Raw genomic sequence first — 9,745 nt, forward strand, 5'->3', positions numbered from 1 at the left:
CTGATGATACCCATGGCTATGTTTTTGCAAAGGCCACTGTTTCTCAACCCTTGGTTTTTTTTTCATTCTCTCTCCCTCCAAAATTAATTAAATTCTTCCTGATGTGAAAAATTAAATATTAAGGAATAAGATTTTGTCAGGTAGGGTTGAACTTTGAAGGCCACACACCATTGTTATTTCTAAGATTTTTCTCACCCATTAAGAATCTCTTTTCACCCAGAATAAAAGCCAAAATTTGTCACCCCATTGGGAATCTCACTCTGTTGAGAGTGGGTGTAATAGGCTTATGATGGAGATCATAATCTGCAAATCTGAGGCTCAGATCTGACCCTTAATTTTATTGACCTGAGAGAAGTATTTTTAAAAGACACATTTATGTCAGTAGAAATCTAGCACCCATTTCATGGTCTGCATCCAAAGGTCTATTCAGCAGCTTCTTTTGTAATACCATAGCATCTAGCACTTTCTTCATCAAAGCACTTGTCCTACTCTAAAACACATCTCCAGTTTAACATTTTACATTGAACTTCTGATTCTTTTCCCCTTGCCCCTCAAAGCTCAGCTCCCCTGTTTTCCCAATTCTTAAAATACAAACCTAGGTATCTTCCTTGATTTTACTCTCTAACACCCCTCTATCTAATCATTCAGCATATCTTTGTGCTCTTGTTTCAAAATGTATCTGGACCCAACCACATCTCACCATTACCACCCTAGTCCAAGCCACCATCCTCTCTCTTGGAGCACTGCGCTGGCCTCCTGACTGGTCTCCCTATTTCCTCGGTGGTCACCCAACAAATGATTCTCCACACAGCAGCCAGAGTGATTCTTATAAAATGTAATTCAGATCATGTCACTCCCCTGCTGTCAACCCTTCAGCGGCTTTCTACCACACTAAGGATAAAACCCAAACTCTGTCATGGCCTTCCAGGCCCAACAGGAGCTGGCCCCTGCCATCCTCTCCTACCTCATCTCTACCACTCTTCATCACTGTCCTCCAGCCACACGGTAGGTTCTCACCATAGTTTGAACCTACCAGGCTCAGGACCTTTCACCTCAGGTACTTGCCACAGGTTTTCCCATTTTCCACCTCCACCAACCCCATCATTTAAATTCTACGTTCTGGCCACACGGAATCACTGGCAGTTCCTCAAATGTGACTCTCACCTCTATACCTCTGCATGTGCTATTTTCTGTTTTGAATACTCTTCTCCACTCTTGCCTCCACCCCCATTTTTTTAGGGAAGAGCTAAGCCTAAACATCACTCCTTCCAGGTAGCCTTTCCAGACAGACACCTCAATACCAGAGCACCTAGTACTTTCTTCATCAAAGCAGTTGCCCTACTCTGCTGTAATTGCCTCTAAGTAAGCATAAAGACAGAAGCTATCATTCAAATGAGCATGTCTAGCATCTTTCATAGCACATTTGAAAAATAATTGTTGAATAAATAAGTGAACCTCAAATAGGGATATTAGCAATTGAATATAATTTCCACAAGTATACACTTTTAGCTATGTATTTTATCTTCTTTTTCTATGCTGTTTCTCTCCTCATTCTTCATTTCCCCCTATGAAGCCTTCTAGCTGGGTCATGCCTTCTGAAGTCTGTTACCCTGGTTTTACACTGAATAGATGCCCTTTAAGAACCTGAGCCATATATGACCTCAAGAATCATGAACTACCCCTAGAACTCAAAGCCTCAGAAAGTGCTGGTCCCATTAGACAGCCCAGTCACACACCAGCTGCACACTTCTTTTATTTTAAGAGCATAGGGACACTTGGACATGTGTCAGGGACAATAAATACAAATGAATGAGTTCTTAGGGGATAGCTCAATGAATTTGGTATAAAAAAATAAAACAACAAACCTATCACCTAATTTGATAAAAATTCTTTTCAATCGGGGTAAAGTGGAATATATTCAGATTACCAGTTCAGTGAGTTAGTTTATCTGCATTGTTGACCATTCACTGTCTGGAGACAGAACAGAGAAAGTGATTTCAGTCAAGATGAGTATGGTATCTGTCATAACACTCTGTGTTGCCAGAACTACTTACTGGCTCATTTCTCTTCATAGAATGTCTCCAGAGCAGTCGCCAAGGATTCAAATTAAAGTCTAAAGTTGGGGTGTCTTAGAGTTTGACATTTGATTGACTTTCATGCTATGTTTCAGAGACAGAAAAGAAAGTAACTCAGCCACATGATTGAATCTCCATAGTGGGCTGGAGGCAGAGCCTTCAAAGTTCCTGTTCAATTCAGCCAGGGCCTCTGGCAGAGGGTAGGGGGCAGCTACATATCCCATGAATGCTTCTTTCAAGAGTCAAGGTTATGGACAGAGCCTATCACAGATACCTCCATCCCACTGAAAGGACACCTGAAAATGATTTTGTGTCTCTCTCACATCGATGTTTCTCTCTCTCCCCATTCCACTCTCTCTCTGAAAAGCAATGGGAAAAAATATCTCCAGGTAAGGATTAAAAAAAAAAAAAAAAGTTTCCCTGATGAAAGTAATACATGATTATAGAAAATAAAACTCAGTTATAACATCACCATCCAAAGAGAACCAGTTTTGGCATTTTGGTACAATTCCTTTTAGTCTTTTTAAGAAAGACACATGGTATGATACATAATTTAAAATTTAGACTATACAATACATATAGTTTTGCATCTTTGTTTTCCATTTAACATTGTAAATATTTGCTCTGATATAAAATATTCTTTGAAAAATAATATCTAGTGGCAGAATAACTCCTACTCTCTTTATTTAACAATTTGGTTAAATAATTATTTAACCTATGTAGGTAAGAGTCTGTTTACCAGATCTAGAGGCAGAACAAGTCCAAGTAGTTTCATTTCTGCCTTTCCCCTATTAACTGCAGGAAAGACTGTAAAGCACCACCAGGGGTCAGTGCAGGGCCACCTAGTATGCCTTGATGTAAGAAAACTGGTTACACAAGCATCCATATTAACAAACCCTATCTATTAGAGGACTATTCCACGTGAGTAGGCAAATTCCCTTCCAGAGTGGGCTTCCTTAGTTAGAAATGATCATATTCACCCAGCCGGTGTGGCTAAGCTGTTGAGCATCGACCTAAGATCCAGGAGATTGCAGTTTGATTCCCAGTCAGGGCACCTGCCTGGGTTGCCGGCTCGATCCCCAGTGGGGGGCATGCAGGAGGCAGCCTATCAGTGACTCTCTCATCATGGATGTTTTTTGTTGTTTTTTTTAAATATATCTTTATTGATTTCAGAGAGAGGAAAGGAGAGGGAGAGAGAGAGAGATAGAAACATCAATGATGAGAGAGTCATTGATCAAGCCCGCAACTGGGGATCTGCCCTGACCGGGAATCTAACCCCGATCGCCTGGATCCTAGGTCGACGCTCAACCAGAGCCACACCCAGCCGGGAACATCATGGATGTTTCTATCTCCCTCTCTCCCTCTCCCTCTCTCTGAAATCAAGACATATTAAAAAAAAAAAAAAGAAATGATCACACTCCTCCAAATTAACTTATATTCAACGTTTTAAAAAGCAGCTATTTTGTAAACCGAGGTCTACCAATACCAGATGTAGTATTAGACCTGTTTCTTACCTGCTTGGTATGAGATCATTTGTGCATACAATACTTGGCCTAACTATTTTCTAGATTTGTTGTGAAAATCAAATAAAATTGAAAGTATCTTACAAATTATGAAGTAGCATTTAAACTTTAAATTGCCCTATTTCAATGATGTGCTATTCAGATATTTGGATAAGTTATCTCCTGTAAACACTAAAGAATCCCAGGTAGGATCATGATTATGAAATGAAGTACAAGAGCATATACTTTGGCAGATCATGGATTATTTCATTGATTTTCCTCCCCCTAGCCTTCACTCTCCAGTTATTGAAGTCCATGGAATTAGTAGTCAGTTCTTTCTAGAAACTGAAGTTATCATCTGTAACTACCTCGGCTTAGCTCTTTTCCATCTTCATTTCCCTGAGACTTCTTCAGGAAAAGTACTGAGCTCAGAACTGGCTTGAACAACTTATACGTAGCTGAATGGCAAGGATCAAAAAGCCACTCCAGGGCCGACATGCCTGATGCGCTTCAGCACAGGTGGGAGACGCTCCTGGTCTCTCCAAACCCAGAGGTGACTCTTAGGAGCCAAAGGTACCAAGGGCCCTGTTTCCCACCTGGACAGGCTTCTGACTCAGCCTTCGCTCTTCCCTGTTCTCATATCCCCTCCAGTTCCCAGTACCAATCATCTGTCTGGCATTAGGGATGAAGAGGAGCTGGGGTTGGGCGTTCTGGGGACCAAGCAGATTTCAAAACCAGCTTGGTACGGCCTTTTCTGAGAGTAGCCTCATCTAATGACCAGTCCACTGACAAATCTCAGAACACACAGGAGCCCAGGCAAAGCAGGGTCTGGGAGTCTCTTATCGTTGGTACTTAAGTTCCTATTGGGCCAGAGCCTTAAGCTCCCTGGTAGAAGGGCACAGAGGCCACACGAAGAGAACAAGAATGTATGCACAGCAGCTTGTACTGCCCTAGGACAGCTCTAGAAGACAGCAGACCTGTGTCTTCCCCCTGAGGTCCTATGTCTTAGAGTAGGATCTAACACAGGGCACCAATTGAACAGCTAGTGCTTTTGATAAGTATAGTTCCTGGTGCACAGTAGGTATTTGATAAATATCAGCTGCATGAATGAATGACAGGTTTAGGCCATTAGATCAGCATTAGAGCACAGAGTGCCTGGAGAGAGCTAAATTTCTATAGTCGATCAAAAAAATATAAACAGTCCTGGGATTGGAGTAGTCAGTGGAACTAGGCTTATAGACTTGAAAGGAAGTCAAGAGGATCCCAATAGCTGGACACAAGCCCAAGAATACTCGAGAGCCATACAACAACACTGCAGCAACCCAGATCACTGTTATTATTTAAGAGCAGTTTCTAGTACATGGGCCCTCACAGCACCTCCCATCCCCAGAAGGGCCAACTTCCTGAGATCACAGTCTAACCAGCTGACTAGCCCCACTCTGCATCCAGGAGGGAGTGTGTGTGGGGGGGGGGGGCGGGGGGGAGGTGGGTTCATCCAAAAGGGCTGAGACACCAGCAGAGCTGACAGAGGCCCCAGAGAAGTATGGGGATTCCTGTGTCCACAAAGCTGCAGGTCTTATGCCTTTGAACCTGCTAGGCCCCCAACCTGCTTCAGTCTTAGAGGGCACTGTAGAAGCCTGTGCTCCAGAACGAGCTGCCACTTGCTTAGGAAGGAGCTGGAGGGCACATATAGTCTGGTTACTCGATGTTGTCATAGACCTGGATCACGTCCTCATGGTTACCAAGCGCCTGGATGAGATGGGCGGCCTGCTGCAGGTCAGGGTCAGCCAGCTGCACCTTTGTGTTGGGGATGAACTCTAGTGTACAGGACACAGGACACAAGCCCAGGGAGTCCAGTTTCTTCCTCACTTGATGCAGTGAAGAGGCATCACAAATAAACTAGGGACAAAGCAAAGTCAGGAGACAAGGAGCTAGGAGATAACAGGACAAAGCTGGACAGAACATTACCTGAATAGAACTACTGTAATATATCATTGGGTTTAAGCTCTTCACTGGCAGAAATATAGTTTTTAATTGCTCTGAATCCTCACCGTCCTCAGTAGAGTATTCACTTAATAAATGTTTGTGCAATATGTGAAATCTTTATCTCACCTGTACCCCAGGTGCAGGAAAGAAGAAACTGAGAGAAGCATACCTTACTGTGTCTATTAGGACACTCTCGGAAGTCCACCAAGCACTAAGGCTTCATACTCACTTTAAAAATGTTTTTTTCCTCTTCATCTTCAGTTTCCTTGACATCCTCAGCTCCTGCTTCAATCGCCAGCTCCAGCGCACGTTCTAGGTTTACTTCTTTCTTCTCTCTGTCCTCCATTCCAACCACGATCACCCCCTTTTTGTCAAAGGAGTGGCGAGCTCCTTCGGCCATCATTCCCCTGATAGGAAAGGAAATGGGCCAGAACAAATACTTTCAGACACTCAGCCTCCACACAGCACTACACAGCACACTCTTTCCCATGTAGCCTCTGGAATATATACAGACGTGGTGCAGCTCTCTTCCTAAAGGAGAAAATGCAGCTACCACTAGGCCAGGGAATAATCCAAACATATCCCCCCCCTCCCATTATCTGCCCTGATTTAAGTTTGGAGGGTGCAAAAACTTTGCTCAGCAATTCCTATGCCATTTAGATTCCAGTCCTGGTGGTACATTTTAAGACATGGACATCATAAGGCTACAGATGGGATAATGGGACAAAGAGCCCCTTCTACACTTATGCACAAGTCCTTTGGATCCTATCTAGTTTAGAACACATTAAGGGAGAGTAAATTATCCCATTTAGATTCTGCTACGGATGAAGTATGTGTAAAATCTGAACCACCACCAGAAAGGACAGTACTTTCCTTACCCAGAATTAGAACCTAAAGGCTCTTCCACTTTCCCCATACACCTACCCATTCTTGTTGAGGATATGTTTGATGTCCGAATGGCACTTGGAGCCACTGCTAGATAATGCCTCAATGAGCAGAGAAGAGCCACCAGGGCCTCGACCCTCATACAACAAATAAATGTCCTTGGTTTTCTGCAAAAACAACATAAGCATGTTTTCCTGTTTCCCAATCTCCCCCCCACCCCCACCCCCAGATACTAGCCCAGAACCACAGGTACCACCACCGTACAGGTACAGGCGACTCCATGGATGGGTTCTTTGGGCTGGAGCCTAAGATCTCAAGTGTTTATTTTTGTTTCTCTAGTCCCTGAACAATTAGTCATCTCCCAGCCTTGTTTCCTCCCCTCCCCAGCCAAATTCCACACCCAGCCAAATTGCACACCTACCTGCCACCATCCCTTATGAAATCCACCTGTGCTCCTACCTCTGGGCTGCTGAGTACTGCTACACAAAGTTGCATACCTACACCTTTTCACAAAAGCCACTGAAAATAGCATGGCCTCGAAAATTCAAACAATCAAAAATTATAATAATCTCATCTGTATCTCCCATGCCACCTTGCCCATGCACCTGATCTTTACCACTTTCTCCCAGCACCCTGCCTGCTGCCTCCCAGGAACTCTCAACTGATAACTTCTCCCTTCCTCTTTCACAAAGGATATAAGAACCACCAGGTGAGGGCAAATCCCGACTCTACCACCTTATCTACACCACAGCCAATGTGAAGGTAGTAAGTGTAATAGAACATAGGCTCTGGAGTCTGTCTGTTTTGGTTGTCATTTTCTGTGTGACTTGATCAAGTCGTCTATTCTTTCTGTGTCTCCGTTTCCACTTAAGGTTGTTCTGAGGATTCAGTGAGATAGTGCTTTCAGATTTCTTATCAAAGTGCTTGTTCTCCAGTAAGCACTCAACTACTAGCTATTAAGATGATTATTACTTCCTCAGATCCTTCCCACCTGTCCCAGAGGAAGAGGTGTCCCCTTACCTGGGCTCTATCACTATCATCTGAACCCTCTCTCAACTGGCTTTTCTTCTTTGGGCATAAATATCATAAAAACAAACCCTCAATCTAACATCAGGGATTTCCCCACAGGGTGCTTGTTCTTTCTACCTCATCTCACAACTCAGCTGAGCAGTCCTAGGCTCTATGGTTCTGAACATTGTATATCTATCCTATTCCTGATTGTGCTCCCATAACCAATGGGCAAGGAGAAAGCCACCAAAAGGCTCTGGATCAAAGGTGTCAACCACATTGCTACCCTTCTCTGATAATTTAAGGAGTGTTTAGTGGCGTTCTAGACATGGATTCTGCCCAGGCTCTGATCAGTAAGAATATCAAATTGAGGACACACCTCCATTTTCAGCGATGCCTCAATCGTTGATTTGGGCATGTGCTTGTTGCGACACACCTCTAAGATATGGGCCAGGTGGCTGTTGAGCTCAGGGTTGGGGCCTCCTTCTGAGATAGAAAAGAATGAGCGAAGTCATCTCATCTCATTATTTCCAGACCCACACCTCCTCATTAACCAAGAGTGGCAAGTCATCCCTTTGTTCTCGGTAAGTTTAGAACACTTTATACAGTATTTGTATGGAATATGGAGGAGAAATATTTTAGAAAAGAAGCTTTTAATTCACTCTGTGCTTACGAAAATGAAGGGCTGAGGATGGGGATAGGCCCTGGCCCAGTTCCCAGAGGCAAACGAGGCCTTGGGCACAGAGAGGGCAGCAGGGCCAGCTGTGGGTGACTGTCGGTCTCACCTTTAACCGCTAGGCGGATGCTCAAAGCAAGCTTGGAGAAGATGCGACTCCTTTCAGTGTCCTTTGGACCCTTGATATGTCGGACTTTGGACCACTTGTTGTGCCCGGCGGGCGATACCCTGGTGAGATGCAGCGTCCGGCCCAGAACAGGGCTACAGCCCGGGAGGTGAGGCTGGGAGCCAGAGGAGACGCACGGGAGAGCCGCCCGGGCTGCAGGACCTAGAGCCAGCAAGCACGGTGCAGGGGTCCTGCTCAGGCTGACAACGGCCCAAGCCGCCATCGGCTCCGACCCTGGGCCAAGGTCAGCAAGAGCAGAGAAAGGGCAGCGGCCAAAGTCAGCCCGTCCAGTCCACTCGCCGGAACAAGCAGGTCTGGAGCCTGCTGTCGCCTCCACCTGTCACCGGTGACTCAAAGGCTTAGGCCCGCCGGGAGCAGCCCAAATCCCGCGGACCCTGCGCCGTGCCCGCAGCGGCCGGGAGCGAGTCCTCTCGACGGTGTGGCACACTTCCTTTCCCCGGTCCGCTCAAGAAACGCGTCCCCGCCGCTCTCAAAATCCGTTCCGCAGCTGCACGCACTCGCTCTCGGGTGCCCCGGCGCAAAGCCCGGCCGGCGGGGCGATCCCGCGCTCCGTCCCGCCCGGTTGCCGCGGGAGCGCAGGACCTTGTTTCCCACAGTGATCCGGCAGAGAGACATCTGAGTTAGTAAACTCATTTTGCTTCTGAATTGCTTGCCAACTCTGAGCAGATCCAGAATGATAAATAGTTTGTTGTTGCAAAGAAAATAGGTACTTCAGCAAACTCCTTTTACAGGAAAAGAAATCGCCGCTCAGAGATGTGATTTGCCAAATGATTTAGTCGCTCTGAACTTCCTTTTCGCTATTTGTAAATAAGGAAACTGCTAGTACTTGCTTTACCACCATAGGAAGGTTAAAAACATAAAATAAGGCCTGGAGCTTTAAAATAATAGTCTTATGTAAACGGCGGAGAGATCATAATGCTGAAGCCCCTGAACACACCAGATGGTTTGAGATTCAGATGAGGCACTGGCCCTTCTGGAGAGGGAGCATGATCCGCAGAGCCTTCTGGAGCTAAATTCCCTCTCCATTTTCCTTCCGCTCTCCCAAAGAGAAAACGGAGGCGTTTAGGAGAAGACAGAGAAGAAACAAAGCAACAACTGCTGACAAACTTTCTAGTGGCTCCCCATACTGGTGAAATTAAATCCAAAGGATTCTGTCTGTTAAAGAGCAGGACAGTGTGAAGTTTAAGCTTGTGGCCTCTGGAGTTAGACTGGGTGTAACAACCCCAGTTGTTACACTTACTAGTGTAACGTGCAAGTTCCTTTATTTACCTAGACTTCAGTTTCCTTGCCTGTAGAAAGGCCTTGTGAGGACTAAATGGGATAACAAGTGCAAAGTACATGGGTAATAGTGTCAACAATAAAAAATTTAAAAAAGAACCTCCATAATCTCAGATCTACTCATTTTTTGTTCCCATGTCCTGACATT

The 9,745-nt window shown here is 45.1% G+C and overlaps 1 protein-coding gene across 1 annotated transcript; it reads right to left on the minus strand.

Annotated features, from left to right (window-relative positions):
• Positions 1 to 3,470: 3,470 nt before the first annotated feature.
• On the minus strand, positions 3,471 to 8,757 carry TACO1 (translational activator of cytochrome c oxidase I). Its single transcript, XM_081161810.1, has 5 exons — positions 8,242 to 8,757; positions 7,836 to 7,942; positions 6,488 to 6,615; positions 5,793 to 5,970; positions 3,471 to 5,476 (listed from the first exon to the last, which is right to left on the minus strand). Exons 1-5 carry the CDS (start codon positions 8,519 to 8,521, stop codon positions 5,276 to 5,278), a joined length of 894 nt encoding a protein of 297 aa, XP_081017936.1. The 5' UTR covers positions 8,522 to 8,757; the 3' UTR covers positions 3,471 to 5,275.
• Between the last annotated feature and the right edge of the window lie 988 nt (positions 8,758 to 9,745).

Source organism: Miniopterus schreibersii, assembly GCF_964146895.1.
Source record: "Miniopterus schreibersii genome assembly, chromosome: 16".
Classification (NCBI taxonomy): Eukaryota; Metazoa; Chordata; class Mammalia; order Chiroptera; family Miniopteridae; genus Miniopterus; species Miniopterus schreibersii.